Source organism: Sorex araneus, chromosome 3 (genome assembly GCF_027595985.1).
Source record: "Sorex araneus isolate mSorAra2 chromosome 3, mSorAra2.pri, whole genome shotgun sequence".
Lineage (NCBI taxonomy): Eukaryota > Metazoa > Chordata > Mammalia > Eulipotyphla > Soricidae > Sorex > Sorex araneus.
Genome location: NC_073304.1, coordinates 125,914,334 through 125,934,739, shown reverse-complemented (window position 1 = coordinate 125,934,739; position 20,406 = coordinate 125,914,334). Strand labels below are relative to the sequence as shown.

Here is a 20,406-nt window from a genome sequence, read left to right as displayed (position 1 = left end):
GAGGATTCAATGCTGCCAGAGCCCTGTAATGGTGGAGCCCACTGGGGCCACCCTGGCAGTGCTTGGGGCCTCCAGGGCCACACCCGGCGGGGCTGCACGGGGTGGGTGAGTGGTCACAGGGACTGCAATGGAGTTCCTGGAACTCCCTGTAGGCTTCGACAACTGGCTGGCCAATGCTGGGGACAGTGGGCAGCAACAGTCCTCCCTGTGAAGAGGAAGCTCGCCTGTCCTTGTCTGACACTCCTAAACACGGAGAAGCAAAAGGGCTTTAAACGAGCCCAAACCAGATCTTTACATAGTCGAACTGCCAGTGACGTAGCTGGACAGACTCTGAAGCAGAAAAGCCACGCAATAACCAAATACTATGAATGCTAAAGAGTAATCCAAGCCAGAAAAACCCATTTTTTTCCTCCCAGCTTTTATTGTTTTAATATTTTAACAAAAGATTCCCCCAAAGTTTAAAAAACCTTTGAAAAATATACAGTTTCATATTATTTACATACATGAGTGTAGGTTTCAATATCATACAAACATTGCTACATTAAAAACTGTGAAAGCCTGGCATAACACATTGCCTGTTGGATGGTCCAGAGGACATGCTTCCTAGTCGGTATCACTTATCCTGATACATAAACTTTTAGGTACCTGAGAGGTTGGGAAACTACTAAATAGGAAACAATATCTTCTACTTTCAGCTTCTCATTTTCAAAACACTGCATTTTAAACCTCTTTATCAAAGATCACCTTGAACATAGTTAAGCTAACCGTTACTGTCATTACCCTAAACGATCAAATATTAACAAGAACTGTAAATGTGCACATAAATCTAAAAACCAAACAAAAAATTGCATAGTGAAGTTGTAGAATGTATCTTTAAACCCAGGAAATTACCATAGAACTTCATGAACAATCTAAATTCTACTAAAGGAGAAATGGCAACTCCTGAGTTTCCATTCTGTGACTCTCTTTTCCCCCCAATGTTTTAAAAATGACAGATAATAACTGGTACCTTACAAATTAATCAATAAACCTAAGATTAAAAAAAATTCTAAATTATAGTTTTATTTGTATTTAAAAATACATTGCAAATTCTGCATTTGCCCATGATCAAGCTGATTTTCAATGCACATTACTTAAATTTTGATGACATGGTTTGTTCTGACAAGTCCTTTTTCAAGCTGAACACCAAAATAGGAGAACTCCTGTAGATTTCCACTGGCCCTGCTGCCGATGATGAATATTGCTTTCTTGTGAATGATGATGGCTAACTTTCATCTGCCTTTTATTACCTGAACAGTTTTCCGACCATAATGATAATAACTGTAAGCAGATGCAGCTGTGGTAAAAGCTGTAAAACACCTTTGAAAGGAAGGAAAGAAGGAAAACTTAGTTGTCAACTCTGAAAAATAGTCACCATGGGAATCCATTTAAGCTGGGGCTGGAGAGTACGGAGAGTAACTATAGCAGCGGCCAACTCAGGTTTGGATCCCCGAGCCCCAGAGCTGAGAGGATGCCCAAACCTGGCTCAGTTTCATCACCTCGAGACCATGTGCTCCTTCACTGCTCTGTGCCCCAGAAAGTACCCACGTCTTATTTCCTGCAGGCGAAGAATTCTGATATCCGAATGATTTTTAAAATGATTTCAGTTCATCCTTACTTATTTTTTATTAATCAAATTTCCAGATGAACCAAATTCTCTTTTGAAACTACATATATGACGCTGCTCAAAGCTGAACATGGGGCTAGGGCGATACCCTGCAGCAGGAAGGGTGTTTGCCTTGTATGCGGCCGACCCTAGTTTGATTCCCGGCATCCCATATGGTCCCCCGAGCACTGCTAGGTGTAATTCCTGAGTGCAGAGCCAGGATTAAGGCCTGAGCATTGACGGGTGTGACCCCCACAAAAGGAAAAAAAAAAAAAACCACCAAACCAAAAAAAAAAAAATCAAACCAACAGAAAAAACAAAAAGTTTGCCGAACTTAAGATGGAAAGCAAAATCATTTATTTATTCAGAAAAGAAAACCCTGCGGCCAGAGTGGTAGTTTAAGACGTAGGGCACTGGTTCTGCAGGTAGCTGACCTGGTTTTGATCTCTGTCATCCATATGGTCCACCAAGCCCTGCCAGGAGTGATTCCTGAGCACTGCTGGGAGGGTGAGGAAAGGGAAGGAAGGCTAGAAGGAAGAAAAGGAGGGAGGGAGGAAACCCTACCTGATGAAGCTATTCAAAGAAAAGCGATTGGTCCTGCCATTCAGAACAAATGTACTTAAATGTATTTTCTGGTGGGGGTGCACATCTAGCAATGCTCAGGAACCATATGTGATGCCAGGGATTGAATCTGGGTCAGCAATGTACAAGATAAGCATCGTACCTGCTTTCTTTAGTCTCTCTCTCTCTCTCTCTCTCTCCTCTCTCTCTCTCCTCTCTCTCTCTCTCTCTCTCTCTCTCTCTCTCCCTCTCTCTCTCTCTCTCTCTCTCTCTCTCTCTCCCTCTCCCTCTCTCCCCTTAAATGTAGTTTTAGACAAAACACTTATCCTATGTATCAGCAATGTACAAGATAAGCATCGTACCTGCTTTCTTTCCTCTCTCTCTCTCTCTCTCTCTCTCTCTCTCTCTCTCTCTCTCTCTCTCTCTCTCTCTCTCTCCCCTTAAATGTAGTTTTAGACAAAACACTTATCATATGTATAATTTTTTAAGGTTTCTTGGACTTCATTTTGATTTAATCAACCAATTTATGATTCAGACTATATAAAGCAAGCTTCTAAGTACAGGGTAATTCAGACTTAGAAAGTCTGAGCAAGCCCTAAACACAGCCAGATGTAACCAGAAAAGGGGGGGAGGGGTTAACCAACCAAAAAAGCGTATAGCTTTGCCCAGTCAATGCACAACAAAGTATGCCATGCACTGTCACAGTACTTTTGTTGACAGTCTCAGAGAGTAATTCCGAATTTAGCTTACCACAGTATCTGAAGATAAATGCTGTCAGCATAATTGAAAACTGGAGCTGCCAAAGAAGCTGCCACCAAGATTAATTGCACTGCTGTGTTTACCTAAAAAAGAAAGCAGCAGAGTGAGCAGGTGCCGTTTCAAGTTCCAGAAACAAAGGCACTGGCACCACACAGAAACAGGGCATGCGCCCAGCAGGCCTGGTGTGCGGTCAGTTCTGCCGAGGAGGCTGGCACTCACTCGGAAGGGCCATCGGCGTCACTGGAGGCAGGCGAGGCGCCCAGGAGCACCCGTTCTGGCCTCCAATCTGCAGCCGAAGGTCAAAGACTCTACCTCATTTCAAAAGTTCATTAAAATTGCCTGGATTTCTTGCTTCAAGGACAAGAATTTGAGGTATCTGTCACAGAACCTCTTTAAGCCATTGTATTTGATACAAACATAAAACACTTTGGGAGCTGGAGCAATAGCACAGCGGGTAGGGTGTTTGCCTTGCACGCAGCCAACCCGGGTTCGATTCCCAGCATCCCATATGGTTCCCCGAGCACTGCCAGGAGTTAATTCCTGAGTGTATGAGCCAGGAGTAACCTCTGTGCATCACTGGGTGTGACCCCCCCAAAAAACAAACAAACAAACAACAACAACCCCACTTTAAAATCTAAACCAAAACCCATGCAAATCCTCCTCAGGAAGTCCTCTAGAATAAAAGTAACCTCTCTATCCCACAGATGACCAGTCTCCCTAAGCTGTAAAGCCTCTATGACAGGGATGGAGCAAAAGAATGAGGGGAGAAAACTACGAGGGCTGGTAGAACAGAGAAAGAAATCTACCTTGAAAGGGACTAACAGTAACCTCTTTGCACTAAGATAAACAACAGTCATTGCCCTGGAAAGCGCTCTGGAAACAGGGTGAGCAACTCCAAGTAGCAGCTGCTCATTAGTAAGACTTCCTTCGGTTCCCTCCACACAGAAATTCATCTTGACAGTGAAAGGACTTCCATGGTAGTTTCACCCCAGGGAGCAGGGCAGAGAAGCCAGAAAGGAACCTTCATAGTCTCCTGGCATCTCAAGCAAAGTGAAATTACATTTTCACCTTCTCTACCTTTCTTAAGTGGTGACCACAGTGCCTCACTCAGACTACATTTGTGTGACCACTGACACAGAACACAATGCAGTTAATGACCAATCTCCAAATCCTAGGAGGACAAAAGAATGGTGTGTGGGGGCTAAAGACCACAGGGGCTAATGTCCCTACTGCCTCCCACCTACAGTCAGTGCACATAAACCTGTCTCACATTCAAAGCCCAGTGGTAGGGCACATGCTCTGCATGGAAGGCCACGGGTCTGGCCCTCAGCAACACTCCCCCTCAAGAAGGCTGCGTGTCTCTTACCTTGCTGATGAAGGTTGGTTTTAATCTAGCAGTGGCATAGCAAGGATTGAAATACTTAGAAAGTGTTCGCTGTCAGAGGATGAAAGAAAGAAAATTTATTGAATTTATATTTCAAGTTTAAGATAAAAATTTAGCTACTATATGTAACAGTTACTGGGTACTAGCCACATGTTTTATTCTATACTAGATAAGGCCTTTTGCAGTGGAAAAAAACCCAAAACCCTAAATCTATTCTATGAAATAATGTGCATCCTTATTAAATGTATACAGGTTATCAGAGATATTTTTTCAGTTTATATAGTTGTTTTCACTTTCTATAAAATTCCAGACCAAAAGCTATCAAGTCAGCTTGATCATATCCTTTTACTAAAACTCCCTTATCACTATTTTCTCTTATAGACTAAAAGCAAATCAACATGTTATTTTCACACACAAAGCTGAGGTTATCATACCATGCTTACAAGCTGAAATACGTTGTAGAGCAAGTAGACATAAAAAATCATTCCATACTCATACAAATGAGATTTTAAAGATCCATTCTAGGGAGAAGAAAAACAATACAGCAGGTAGAGTGCTTGTCCTTGCAAGCTGCCACTAAGGTTTGATCCCTGCCACCCCATATGGTCATCTGAACCCCAAAGTGAGTGAGCCCTCAGCACAGCCAGGCATAGGCCCAAAAACCAATTCAACAACAAAAACAGGAAGACAGTAAAAAGATCTGGAGCATCCACACTGCAGGTTAATTAGAGAAAGAGGCTTGATCATGCACTAACTCCAAACAGAATTTATTATGAGGGGTAGGGCTAGCTGGTCTGTTTTTGTTTGTTTGTTTTAAGTTTCCGAGCCACATCCAGCTGTGCTCAGGGCTTACTCCTGGCAGGGATCAGGAGACAATACAGGGTGCCAGTTAGATGAAAACCGTATGGGATGAAAACTGGGCTGGGCGCATGCAAGGCAGCACCCTTCCAACTGTACTCTCTCTCCAGCCCCTGGCCTGAGTTTTTATATGCTTAAGAAACCAGGACGAACAACTAAGAGCAGCAGTTGAAAGATTTTCACTTAAAAACAAAAACATGATTTTCTATTTTTCAATTTCCTAAACATGGACATAATATTCTATGGCCACTGAGCACAGCAATATTATAGACACAATTTTTAAAAATTCTTAACAACTGGATTAGAAAATAACTGTAATAAATTATTGCTATAAAATGAAAGTTTTTATTTATGCAATAGAAAGGTTTTATTTGAAGTTACATGTAGTATAAAAGAATTTTAAAAAATAATAATAAACTCACCGGTGTTGGAAGAGTTCGGTATCTCACATAAAAAACAGCAGCAATCAACATTACATCTCTTGAAATTATCATATAAGTAAGTGAAACTGGAAATTAAATATAAAATAATTTTATTGGGATTTTTAAAATTAAGATATTACACCACATACAAATGACATTTCATTCAGTTAACATAAATTGCTACTTCACATAAGAAACATCTGATAGTAAACACTGAAGTATATATTCTTCTCAAGCATGCTCTCAAAACAAAGCACAAAACAAAGCCTTGCAAGTCTAATTTGGCTTTTCAAATTATTGATGTCTTTTGGAATACTGATGCACTCATTTTTCTTGCTTGTTTTAACTTACTATTACCAGTCCAGAGTAAGCACTGCTCAGTCCCACTGTCTCCTCTGTTACCTCTCAGCTTTGTGAGGTTAGAAAAAGTATCACTACACTCACACTCATTACATGGGAAACATGGCCATGAGCTGGGAAAGGATGTCAGAAGACAGCAAAGGAAGCTAAGGAATCTGGCTGCTCTGCTCCTGAGTCTAGACGATGTCATGACAGCGGGCTACACGTGCCACTTATGGAGAAACCAAGTCTTTACACTCGTGTCTGACCAATTCCTACATTTTCCTCCTTCCTCATGAAGTCAATGAATTCTCATTAAACATGAATCTGGTCTGTTTTCTCCTAATTCCTCAGGCACCACAACATGGCCAGAGCGAGAGAGCCAATAATATACCTTAGAGGGTTCGCGGAGAATCCTTGCACCCTAGTTGAATGAGAATGTGAGGGAAGAGGACTTGTTTCATTTTACATCTTCCTGTGCTACAGAAAGTTTTAACTATAAACATATACTGCTTTTATAATGGGGGCCGGGGAGGAAAGACTTTTAAGAAAGGGGGGCAAATCTTAAGGTCAACAGTATAAAATACTTTCACTACTAAAATAAATGATCATTCCCATTCTATTACCCTTCAAACAGCTCCTATATCACATATCTACATCTGTATCTCTATCTATCTATCTATCTATCTATCTATCTATCTATCTATCTATCTATCTATCTATCCTCTCTGATCTATCTATCCTTTCTGATTTGACATTCTTTTGGCTCAGTAACTTGAACAAAATCTAATTGGATACAGATTTGAAATTAAACTCTGCTGGGCACAGCTCTAAGTATAGGTTGGTTCTGCAGTGCAGGGGTCAAGCCTAGGGCCTCCCACACGCGAGCCAAGGGCTCTAACAGTGACCAGCAGCCCAGCCCTACCGCTCTAAGCTTTGAACTTTAACCCAGTCCCTAAGGACAGGGAAAAAGACTGCTCCCAAGAGGAAATGCTTATCTGCTCAAGTGCTGTCATTTTCAGCACACAAAAACCTAGCTATGAGCCATAACAAGAGCTACCAACCAGGACTTTTAGGAAGACTTGTTTAAAACTAACTTTCCTGTATTAATCACTACGCAAACTGATTACAACCACATTTCAAATGTAGCAAATCATTAACAATAAATGTGAACAGAGAGAAAGCAGTTACTGTAAATCATGTGGGGGGGGGAAGAACAAGACTTAGTCCTAAATAAGAGGTTTCTGTATAAGTGATGAGCTAATTCCATACAGTATAACTGACCTGGCTTCTGGTTGCAGCTATTTACTACCAAGATTGCCATTTAATGAGCAGCTCAATTGTTTAAGCATTTAAACACGTCATTTAAGTTAATTTTGAAATTAACTTTATAGATAGGGACCATCGTTATCACCGTTTTGCATATAAGGAGCCTGGCCAAGGTGCCCAGTGACTAAATAGAACACCCAGGAGGGAATTGTAGGTTTCAGGCAGGAGTTGCCAACTGATACCAGTCCAAGGACCTGAGGCTGAAAAGCACTGGTCTAAGGGTTCACCCCGAGCTCCAGGGGTGTCTCAGGCTCTGACTCAACAGCACAGACTCAGAGTCTGATTCAGTTTCCCAACTGCCCCTCTCAGGACCACTCTGGAGTTGTGAAAGCCAGACCCTCCCTGGGGGGGGTGTGCCTGAAAGTGCTGGTGCAGACAGAAGTCCGACTGCGACACTGTCGCTACGGATTTACACACTCTCACTTTGCTGTTTTAGGGTGTGGGTGGTGGGTAGCAGGGCATTTTATCCTATCCCTGTTTTGCATCTTCTTCTTTTTTTTTTTTTTTGGCTTTTTTGGTCACACCCAGCAATGCTCAGGGGTTACTCCTGGCTCTGCACTCAGGAATTACTCCTGGCGGTGCTTGGGGGACCATATGGGATGCCGGGGATTGAACCCAGGTCGGCCGCGTGCAAGGCAAACGCCCTACCCGCTGTGCTATCGCTCCGGCCCCTGTTTTGCATCTTCTAAATATTTCTATTTCCAACCCTGGCCAATCCTTCCCTTTTCCCCAGGATTAAAACAGCTTTCATTCTGCCTCACATACTAAGATGGATGGATGGTACAGGGATGGCCTCAAGGTTTTTCTTCCTACCTGCTAGGACTGTCTAGAATATGCATTTTCTATGTAGCTAATATCTGTAACAAGGAAGAAAGTTATGGGCAAATTCATTTTTAGCACTAGAAGAAAATAATTTTAAAAAATAAGTCACTTTTACAAATTAATGTGATTTTCAACATCCTAGGTTATTGCAATGAAAACACATTAAATAAGAGAGTTATCTTAGAGATTGATTTAAACCTGCAAATAGGAATTTCCTTTATAGTAAGCTAGAAATAGAATGATGATACACTGGGGGAAAATATGGCATTTGGCAAATGTAACAGAAGAAATGCATACATACAAGCAAAAATGAACTTAGATTCAACCTAAACAGAAATATAACAAACCAGAATTTATTTTTAATCCATCTCTACAAGGAGCAAGAAAAAAAGTACATTTACCACCCTAGCTGATGAAGAAAGTAAATGTCTTATTCTTGAAGAAACAAGGCTGTTCAAATAAAGGAGGATGAAAACTTACAAAACTTCAGAATAAAAGTAGGCCAAGATCGCACACAGACACCTGACACCTGCCCTCAAATCCCTCCTATGATGAAAGTAAAAATCACACAGAGAACGGGGGGGGGGGGGGGGGGGGGGGCAGGGGAACTTCCCAGTTTTGACTTCTTGTTTCATTGTAGTAACTACCTTAACAGAGTGAAAAAAGTGAAATCCTTTAGAAAAGGATGGTAACAATTGGCAGGGAAGTTCAGAATGTCCCTGTAAAGGGAAATTAGCTCCCTGTCCCCAGCGGGGTGCCCTGCCTATGGAGCCCTCCCAGGGCTGTGCCTCTCTGGCGCTAATATTCACACGGTGAACATAAGCAGTTGGTCTCCGAAGCAGTGAAGCACTTGCCTTGCAAATCTGAGACCCTTGGCTCCTTCCCGGCACCACAGAGAAAGGAGAAAGAGGGGTATTGGGAAATGAGGTGAATCAAAGGAGTGTTGTTTTGAGAGAGATGAAACTCGATCTCATGTCCATCAGCGGAGTTTAGCTGCAGCACAGCCACATTCATTCATCTCTATTTTTAGGGCCGTCTTCATACTCTAATAGCAGTGATGAGCTAACTGTAACAGAGTCCACATGGTCTGTAGAGCCGGACACATGTTCTGGCCCTGCACAGAGTTTATCAACCTGTGCTCTACGTTGCTCTCTGAAGCAGGGGCCACCGGTAGAGTGCAGTCCAGGCATGGCCAGCATAATAAGACACGAGACCCTCTCTGACCATCGGCCAGCTCCCCCCACAGTTTAGCGTCCAAAATGCTTTCTTCTGCAGAAGAACCCGAAAGTTGCCAGAATTCAGGCTTCTCCCACCTAATTACTCCATGGGCATGCAACAAATCCCACCCTTGCCTGAAGGGTATCCCCAAATATAAAAGAGTTGACAAAGATCACCAGGTATTTCAGATAAGTTCTTACCAAGAAAAAAATTTTTTAAAGAGAATATTTAAAACATACTGCTCTGGAAATTAAAAATGATAGCAATAAAAGTGTTAGTAGGGAAGCTGCAGATAGCACAGAGGGCAGGATGCCTGCCTTGCACACAACCAAGCTGAGCTCAATTTTTGTTAGCCCATACGGCCCCCGAGCCCGCAGGAGTGATCACTGAGCACAGAGTCAGGAGTGATCTTGAGCACCACTGGGTGTGGTCCAAAAAGCAAAAAACAAAGCAAAATTTAAAAAAAACATTCTTTAATCTAACCAAGGGAGAAAAAGGGAGAAAAACAGAAATACAGTTATGAGAGAAAATAAACCCAAAATGTATATACAAAGCAAAGCAAAAGATCATGAAAATTTTCATGAAGAGTATCTAGGAAATGTATAATTCATAAGATTTGAAACTTTGTGTATAAGTAATAAAATGTGCAACTGTATATATATCTTTAAAATTTTATAACTCTATTATGATTATATCAAGATAATATTCTTAAGAAAACTTAAGTTGTTTTTCAAAAACCTACGTACTAAGAATATATTGTGATTTCCAAAGATTCTAGAATACAAATTGGCACTGTGAAATAATAGCTGCTCAATTTTAACTTAAACACCAAGAAAGCAGTGGATTCCACTAGCATAACATGAACAAATATTTAAAATTAAAACAAACAGCTTGACAAACAAAACAGTTCAATAATTTAAAATTAGGGAAAAGGTTATACTGAAAAATATATTTTTAGTACAAAAATTATTTGTCTCCATCAAGAGAAATCCTAAGTTGACTAACATTGTTCTTCCTTGTGCTATTTTAAAAAGACGCATTTTGGCATTCTTACCTGGAATAAGATCTGCATAGGTCAAGCTAATATATAAGATACTGATAAGTATTTTATCAGCAAGTGGATCAAGAGCACTTCCCAAAGCTGATTTTTGATTGGCCCAGTTTCGAGCAATAAATCCATCCAACTGAAAATAGAATGTTTTTAATAAATGTCATAACAGGTACAGAGTAGGTTATTTCGAAGGTTAAGAAATGCCAGAATAACTATACTTTTTCTAAAATGTATATAAAAGTCTCTTCTGTGTATTTTCAAACTTCGTTCTCTCACTGGTGCATGTTATCTTCAAAAACAATCAAGTGACCTGAAAATAATTTCGCTCTACTACAGTACTTTTCTTCCCCACGGCTGCAATGTATTCATAATGGCCCTTTGCGGTATGAACTTAGGCACTTTTTATAGATGTAAAGAGCCAAATCAAACACCGGGGAAGCATGACTAACCGAGCATAGACTGGGTTCTTTCACCAGAACTTCGGGCAATTTCAGTTCAGACCAAACTACAGAGTTACTGGTAAGGACTAGAGCCTCCCTCCCTGCCCTCCCCCCTCTCCTCTCCTCTCTCTGCAGGGTTGGGGTTTCTCCCCTGCAACTGTTCATCACTTTAACTTTAAAAACAAGAAAACCTAATTAAAAAAAACCATACATACATACATACATTTATTTATTTTGAGTTACTCCTGCACTACCGAAGGTGCTGAAAGGCAACCAGGGTCACACCCAGCAGTGCTGGGGGTCAAACCTAGGCCTTGCATATTCAAGGTTTGAGCTCTTTCTGCCATTAAGTCTCATCCCCAGAAACACTTAAAACTGTTAAGGATTGGAGGATAGTGCAGTGGGAAGGGCACTTGCCTTGTACACAGCCAACCCAGGTTTGATTCCCAGCATCCCATATGATCCCCCAAGTAATGCCAGCAGTGATTTCTGAGCACAGAGCCAGGATTAAGTCCTGAATACTTTTGGGCATGACCCCCCCCCCCACAAATCAAATATACCGTAACTGTTACTATCTCTTTTTTGCTGTTGCTTTTATTTAGTGCCACTACTAGGTCAATGTGAAAACTGTATATATCTATATTTAAACAACAAAAAACAATTTGGGGCTAGAGAGGTAGTAGTGGGTAGGGCATTTGCTTTGCATGCAGCTGACCCTAGTTTGATCCCTGGTACCACATATGGCCCTCACCCCCTACCTAAGCCCTGAGCACCACCAGGTGTGACCCACCCAAATATCTGTATCTAGATTACTAAACATTTTAGATGAAAATTAGATTGTTCACTTTTCTTGGCAATAAATTACATTTTAAAGCAAAGATCTTATCTGGTTGCCAGTGGGCCAAATGGAGCCTGGAGGCTGGTTTGAACTGACCTACAGAAGCTTTTAAAAATATAAATTAGTTGTTGGGCCGGATCAATAGTTCATCAGTTAGGGGACTTGCCTTGTAGAAGGCCAACACCTGGGTTTGATCTCTGGCACTACGTATGCTCCCCCAGCCCTGTGAAGAATGATTCCTGAGTGCAGAGCCAGGAGTGTGGGCCCCCCAAAATAAGTAAATAAAAAACAAAAATATAAATTAGTTGCTAACATTAAAATACTTAAAATGTGTCTCAATAGTAAATACACATGCCTTGCATTCAGGAAATCAAAGACTGAACCCAGCTACTGCAAAAAATAGGTTTAAAAAATACTGAAAATATTACTCTTTTTGATCATTTAAGTCAAGCCCAGCTCTCTGGGCCCACTTGAAAAAAGGACAGACAGATCTGGCCAGCTCAGAGCCACAAAATGGACTAAAAAGACCTATAACCTCTCCCCATTAAGCAAAACTGACACTTTCTGGTTTTCCAAGTCCCTACTTGGCTCTTACTAATTTTGCATTTCACTTCAAGCTTCAACGAATGTTTGAGTTTTCTAGTCCTATTTCCAAAGAAAGAAAACATTTTAGGTCTAATTAAACTTGGTACATTTTTAATGATAAATCCTCCTCACTATAAGTCCTCATAGTAGAGGTAGAAGAGACAGTAGTAGCACACAATGGTTAAGAAGTTTTTGTTTTGGGGGCTGGAGCGATAGCACAGCGGGTAGGGCATTTGCCTTGCATGCTGCTGATCTGGGTTCAATTCCCAGCATCCCATATTACCCCTGAGCACTGCCAGGGGTAATTCCTGAGTGCAGAGCCAGGAGTGACCCCTGTGCATCAATGGGTGTGACACAAAAAGCAACAAAAAAAGAAGTTTTTGTTTTAAAAAGAAAAAAGGGCAAAATAAAAAGTTCCTTGAAAAACAAAACAGATGATATTGGACCCCTCAAAGCTACACCTTCAAATCCACATCTTTCTGCATCCTTTCCTCTTCTCCCCTTCCTTGATAATCCTACTCCAAAACTACACTTCCGAGCATCCATTCACACCCCCTTTCTTGATTTTAGGGTCTTTCAACTCCTAGGATCTGCCTCGTTCTTTCCCACATCCCTTGAATCCTCAATTTCTCCCTTTTCACTTCATTACTTATCATCATCAACAAAAAGTTGTCATGTTTATATGTGTGCATCTCTGCATGTGCTTATCTTTACCTAAAATCTTGAAAGCAGGATCAGAGACAGCAGCAAGTGCATTTGCCTTGCATGCGACTGACCAGGTTCAATCCCCCAGTGCCCCAGTGGTCTCCTAGCACCACCAGGAGTGATTCCCTGAGTGCAGAGCCAGGAGTAAGCCCTGAGCACTGTCAGGTATGGCGAAAAAACAATAAACAAAAATCTCTGAAAGCCACCTTTCATCACCCTACCTCTATTTCCTCATAAACTTCCTCAGGATGAGGTTATGCATTACCACCCATCACCTCCTTGTCTGTATTCTGCCAGGTAAGGTACTTACAAGGTCACCAATGAATTCTGCATTTTCAGCTTACTCAACCTGAGTGAAAACAAGCATTTTCTTCATCTAACTTCTGGGGCTTCATACTATCTCTGATTTTCTTTCCTTCTCATCAACGTTTACTCCTCAGTGTCCTTTACTGGCTTTCTCCTTTGTTCAACTTACTGCTCATTCTCTGGTCTTCTTTTACCAGAACCAAAATGATTTCTCACAGGTATGAGTATATATGTGCTGTAACTCTCAAATCTAATCTCTAATCATTACTTCCTCCATCTCCAAACTACAATATTCAACACTCAGTTTACCTCTTCATGGAAAGATTCAGAATTCTGTTTTTCCCCACAAGTTATGTCCCATCCTGATGCCTGCCTACTACAGAATCATGAATCTGATTATTTGAAAAGACTGTCAGGACCTTACCAGTTATATTTAACTCTTTTCTCTCATCCCACACATCTGATCCACCAATGTATCAATTGTACTTCAAAACTATCCCAAACCCATTTACTTCAATCTAAACTTCCAGCACATGTTACAACTTCTGAATCTTCTAACCAGAAGAGATTCTTCCACACTTTCTTCACTACGAGTCATTTCCCAAGTCGTAACAAATCACTTTAAAGAATCCAGGTGCTTCCCTAACACTCAATCTAGAGGTATCAAACGGCCTTATGAAACAAACATGAAACAGGGTACTGATTAATTCAACTTTCCACACACATCGTCTTTTTTTTTTTTTTGCTTTTTGGGTCACACCCAGAGATGCACAGGGATTATTCTTGGCTCTGCACTCAGGAATTACTCCTGGCGGTGCTCAGGGGACCATATGGGATGCTGGGAATTGAACCTGGGTCGGCCATGTGCAAGGCAAACGTCCTACCCCGCTGTGCTATCGCTCCAGCCCCAGATTGTCATATGTTTTAAAAAACGGAAGTGAGGGTCTTCCTCCTTACAATCTCATGTGAAGCTAAAAAAAAAAAAAAATTCTTAATAATAGAAAAGCAAATCCAGTAACTGAAGATGATCTTCCCTGCATCATTAAATTCTCCATTATAAGCTGGCTTTGATCAACTTTTACACCAATTTAACAACTAATGGAGGTCTCCAAGCTTTAGACATAAAAACAGATAAAAGCAGCAACTGTGGGCACAGAAAGGAATTGTGACAACAGGAGTTGAAACCCAGAAATATCTATCTGCTACACATTTTGAAATCTTATGAAACAGCTCTCCTTGAGCCTGCAAAATCTATAGCCAATTCAAGATTATTCACCAACACAACTTGGTGGGTGGAACTTTGTATCTGTGAACTTCAAAGGGAACAGTGATGGTTTAACAAAGCTATACAATTTTCATTTATGTTTATACAATTGTTAAAGGAAATGAAGTTTTTTTTATTCTTTGTAAATAATAAGTAAAATGTTTCATCAGTCTGGAGAACTATCAAATTGTTATTGCTGGGGCTGGAGTGATAACACAGCGGGTAGTGCGTTTGCCTTGCACGTGGCCGACCCGGGTCTGATTCCCAGCATCCCATGTGGTCCCCTGAGCACCGTCAGGGGTAATTTCTGAGTGCAGAGCTAGGGGTAACCCCTGTGCATCGCCAGGTGTGACCCAAAAAGAAAAAAGAAATTATTATTGCCTATCTGGGTTGTATGAATCTCAGTAAGTGTTAAAACAAGAATAATTTCTATTTCTCTATACTTTTGTCTGTATTTTAAAATTATTTACACACCATCCCCCACTTCCTCAACTGTTTTCTTATAGGATGCGTAGTTCTGAAAGCCACTGCAAATCCTTTATGAAACAGAGTGGGTGATAAATACAAGTAATATCATACCTAAAGATGGCAGGCTTTCTTTCGTGAACCTAAAGTTCACGAAAGTCTATTTACATATAAAAGAGCCTTCGTTAAAAAAAATTATTTTCCAGGGTCAAGGAGAAAGCTCGAATAGTGAAATACCTAGCATGTGTGAAACCCTGAATTCAATCCCTGGCACTTCCAACAATGTCCTCAAGGAACTACTCAATGCAGCCCCCTATATATACATATATGTGTATGTGTGTGTGTGTGTGTGTATCAATGTATCACTGTCATCCCGTTGCTCATCAATTTGCTCGAGTGGGCATCAGTAATGTCTCCATTGTGAGACTTGTTACTGTTTTTGGCATAGTGAATATGCCACGGGTAGCTTGCCGGGCTCTCCAAGTGAGGTGGAGGAATCGAACCCGGGTTGGCCTCGTGCAAGACAACCGCCCTACCTGCTGTGCTATCGCTCTAGCCCTGTGTGTGTGTGTGTGTGTGTGTGTGTGTGTGTGTGTAAAAATCTCCCAAATTCCATTTATTCCTGGCAGTGTTCGGGAGATGATATGGGATGCTGGACTACCGCCTACCCGCTGTGCTATGGCTCCAGTTCCCCAAATTCCAATTTTAAATAACCCAAATAAATCCCCTTTCCCCCAAACTGACACGGGAATTCTTCAAGAAAATCAAATGCCTTTCCAGGGTGGGCCCTTCTGCCAGGTGGACGGGAATGGAGCATAGTTCTGGCTTCTAAAAGTCCTGGTCACACCAATTGGCTCCCCTTTTCTTTCCCCACCGTAAGACCAATTCAATTATTGTACAGATCAGAGTACTTCTAACAGGACAGGAAAGAAAAACATAGAGACTCTTAATTTCTTTCTTTCTAAAAAAACTTTTTGTTTGGGGCATAGCAGGTTGGGTCACACCTGGCAGTGTTCACTCCTGGCAGGGTGGGGGATCAAACCCGGGTCAATCACATGTAAGGCAAACACCTTACCCCTGCACCATCTCTCTGGCCCCTCTCCTTTATTTCTATCCCTAAAGCAAGTACTTGAGAAAAAAAAACCCTTTGATATTCTCAAAGTTATAAACCAATATTGAATAAGCTCCCTTTTGCAGGCTTCCTGCTACCCTCCATTTCCTTCGTTGGAGCACAGGAAGAATACCTGAAGAATACCTGAATCCCTAATCGGGTATCAACACGTTGTTGCCAGTGGCAAATCCTTACACAAGTATTTGGTTAAGTTCACCTTGAGGATTTCCTTCCAAGGAAAAGCCGACTAAGGCTGTACTCGGTCAATGCAGTAGAAATCCTGACATCTCAGGGAACAAAACAGGGGAGGTCTATCATAACTTACCAAATCAGTTAGCCCTGCCAAAGCAAAAACTCCTAGAGCAATATTAAAATCTTCTTCAATAATCAAGTAGCCCAAAACTGGGGCCAAGCCAATTCTTGTCATTGACAACATATTTGGGATTGTCCACGGGTTTTCATACTGAAAAAGAAAAAAAAAGGGGGGAGGCAAAGTTAAAATTAATATAGGTCATACTTTAACTAGATAAATTAGAAAAAATACTTTATTAACTTAAAGATTAATAACTTATTATTAATTATTAATAATTAAATATTAGGTGCTACAGATGGTTTAAGTACAGTCGTTGGAGTTTCTAAATACACTGTTGTTCTTTGATATTTGTCAATCATACAGAAGATCACGTCTCCAGCCCAAATGTTGATTAGAGTATCTTCTATGTAGAGGTTTTCTTCCTCAGGCTTATTATCTATTAACATTTAATTCAAATAGTTTTCAAGCCTCTACTATAGGACTCACCATTAGAAATCGAAATCTACACTACTCTGGTTGGTTGGTTAGGTTTTGGGGTCACACCCAGAGGTATTCAGAAGAACTAAGAGGTCAGGGGAGGGACACCAGGACTGTAACATGTAAACTATAGGCCTTTGAGCTATCTCCCAAGTCCCTTTAAACTCTGCTTTTAAAAGTTAAATTTGGGGCTGGAGCAATAGCACAGCGGGTAGGGCGTTTGCCTTGCACGCGGCCGACCTGGGTTCTAATCCCAGCATCCCATATGGTCCCCTGAGCACCACCAGGGGTAATTCCTGAGTGAAGAGCCAGGAGTAACCCCTGTGCATCTCTGGGTGTGACCCAAAAACAAACAAAAAAAAAGTTAAATTTGTGGGGCATAGTTCAACAGGCTGGGTGCATGGTTCGTCTGCAGGAGGCTCAGGTACCACAGTACCACCAGATATCAAGCACTAAGCCATGAGTTGGCCCTGGGCACTTCTACATAAGACCCCAAAAATAAAATATGAAACTCTGAGATCTTAAGACTTCAAGTACACAATCGAGTGCTGGGGGGGGTTGGGGGGGTAAAAGTGTCAAATTATCAACCCCATTTTGGCTTTAAAAAATGCACTGCTAGTAACTCTCCCCTACACTTCCATACATTCCAAAAGACTCGGCAGTACAGCAAGGGTACATGAAGGAGGAGAAACAATTCTATAACCTCATCACTTACTCGGTCAGCTGCTGAAAAAAAAAAAAAATGGAGGCAGGTATAGGAATTAAGAGCCTTAGGAAGTAAAGATACATTTTGTAACTCTGTTCAAAATAGCTCTGTGGAAATGCTAAGACACCCAGAGAGAAACTGAGGGTTCTCACAGCTCCCACATGGAGTAGGCTTGGTAATTCCTTGAAACTCCATTTGGCACCAGGCTGTGGAAGTTGGCACCGGCTAAAGGGCTCTGTGACAGCTGCTCTGAAGAATATTCCTTCCTTGCCAAACAAAATCTGTTTTATAAGAGAGTATTTCAATTCTGAATTCAAAGAGTGGGGCAGGGGAAGTCTCTGTCTCAGCCCCTTGTATAAAGGGGTACAGAAAAAAAGATCAAGAATAGGTCACTCCCCAAAGCCAGGATTTTCCCCTCCAGAGTCAAGCCGCCAACTCTACCCCACGGGACTAATGCACATGATCGACCCTATTTAACCTTTTAACTGGTAACAAATTGGCCTGAACCTTAACTTTTACTCTGCATTAACATTCCTAAAGATACCTTTTAAAATTTCAGTAACTAACGTGTTAGAAAAGGCACTTCTTTTAATATAGTAAACATGTACACGTACAAACAGAGCCAAGTGAGCCAGGCTCACCTCAGCTTGGCAGTTAAGGGGCTTATTTGTCACTGGGGTCAAGGAGCAGAATACTGTCCTGGAGGGCAACAGATACCTTCAAATTATCCAGGAAACAATCACAAAAAAAAAAAAAAAAAAAAAAAAAAAAACCAGGACAAGTCTCCACTCAGACCTTTTTCGAAGTAGACACTACATTAGACAATACAATGGAAACATTCTTGCAACATAAGCCAAGTTCAAAGTTCAGAGTCCACGACGAAGAAATTGTAGCAACTACTGCGGTGGAGAATTAAGTCAAATACTGACCTAACAGAGGCACTCTCAGGAGAGAAAATAAATTTTTTTAAAAAGCAAACAAACAGAGTAAAGCCGCCCCAAATGAATAAACTTTTCATGGACAAAGCCAGAATTCATTCAGTGCCGTAACAGCGGGAGGTCTGAAAATTGCTGAAGAGAAAAGGGGTTCCTCTTTAGCACCCCATAAAACACTTCCGAAAAATCCTCAGACATTCCCAGCCATCACAATGTGTAAAAGGTGCTAAAATAAAATTAAGCGAAGCTAATCTCGGATTACCCAACCAGATAACCTGTGGCATACTCGACCAACTACTGCCGTTCCGGAAAGGACTTCTTCAGACAGGACCTGGGGACCTCAAAGCGTCCAGCATTCAAAGTCCCGCATGCTCTATCAATTAGTGGAGCTGAGACCCCTGCCAGGATATGGTCACCCCAACCCATGCTGTACAACTGACAAAAGCGGGCCACGGCCCCGCTGAAGACCTAACAATTGAAGATGTAATAATTGCAGGAGGCTTTCCTAACGTGTCATCATGTTTGCTCCCCCACACCCCAGTTCCGTGGCCTCGGGCTTCCGGCGAACCTCAAGGTGAGTGGACAAACACCCCTGACCCCAGCAAGAGGCTTTAAGTTCTCTCCTGTAAACAGAGGTTAAAGGACCTTTTGCTTGTGACTCAAATAAATCTCATCCCTCAGCTCAGAAAGCGTCAGAGGGTCTTGGGGACAGGCGAGCCGAACCTGCACCAGCCAACAGGTCCGTGTATTCTTCCCCGAAGACGCCCCCGCCGTCCGGATTTGCCTTGGACTTGTGAAATTCATTTTCCAAACATTTGGGGGTGGGGGAAATCGCCTAATTGGGGGGCTGGAGAGATAGCCCAGCGGGTAAGTGATACGCCGACCCGGGTTGGATCTCCAGCATCCCATATGGTCCCTCCAGCCCTACCAGGAGCAAGCCCTGAACACTGAGCCCCAACAGAGCCAGGGGTGAGCCCTGAGCTCCTCCGGGTGTAGAACGCCCCCCCCCCCCGAAAAAATCGCTCCGTTTCACAAAACAAACGAGAGATGCCAACAGCCAAGAGGGTCCCCAAAAGGGTGCGGCGAGAAACTGCGGTGGGGCAGGAGGGAGGATTCTAGCGGGGCGCCCGGACCCAAGGGGAGTCGGGCTGCCGCTCGGAAATCCCTCCCGGGGCCTCGCCACCGAAACTCGTCCCCGGCTCTCGGCCCGGGCGGCCCCGGGGGAGCTCCGGACCGGGACCGGCCGGGCCCGCCCGCGCGCCGCTCGCTACCTACCAGGCTGGCGGCGCCCGGCGGGCCCCAGCGGCGGGCCCGAGCCTCGGCGGCGGCGGCGGCGGCAGCGGCGGGCCCCGGGGCCGCCTTCCCCGCGCCCGAGCAGCGGCCCCGCGGGCCGGTCCCCGGCGGCCCCGGGCGCAGCCAGCAGGCGGGCGGCGGCGGCAGCAGCAGCGCCTCGCGGGCGCGCCCCTTGCCCGGCCGCGCCCCCCGCAGCCACACGGCGCCGCGCAGAGCCGCCCACGGGCCGCGCGCCACGCGCGAAGCCAGCATGGCCCCGCGGCGGGAGGTTCAGCGGCCGGCGGCGGCGTCCGCGAGCCGCGCGCCCGCCCAGCCCCCGCGCGCCGGCAGCGCCCCGGCCGCGTCCATACTGGCTGCCCGGCCCCGGCACACGCGCCGTTTATACAGGTGGCCCGGCGCCGCCAAGGACAGCGGCTTTGCGACGCTTTTGCGACACTGTCGCGGCGGCGCCTCTGCAACGCCCCCGGCGGGCGGCGCGTGCCACTCGGCCCGGAGGACTTCCGGCCGCAGGTGAGCCGCGCCTGCTCCGGAGCGGGGGGTGGGTAGGGCCGGGAGGACGTGAAAGCGGGCACGCAGGGCA

The 20,406-nt window shown here is 43.4% G+C and overlaps 1 protein-coding gene across 1 annotated transcript; it reads right to left on the bottom strand.

The window, feature by feature from the left end:
- Nucleotides 1-407: 407 nt before the first annotated feature.
- Nucleotides 408-20,193, bottom strand: CRLS1 (cardiolipin synthase 1). The gene is made up of 7 exons (XM_055133704.1): nt 19,809-20,193; nt 16,428-16,565; nt 10,392-10,521; nt 5,630-5,715; nt 4,332-4,400; nt 2,957-3,048; nt 408-1,359 (listed from the first exon to the last, which is right to left on the bottom strand). The coding sequence occupies exons 1-7, from the start codon at nt 20,076-20,078 to the stop codon at nt 1,272-1,274; spliced, it is 873 nt and encodes a 290-aa protein (XP_054989679.1). The 5' UTR covers nt 20,079-20,193; the 3' UTR covers nt 408-1,271.
- Between the last annotated feature and the right edge of the window lie 213 nt (nt 20,194-20,406).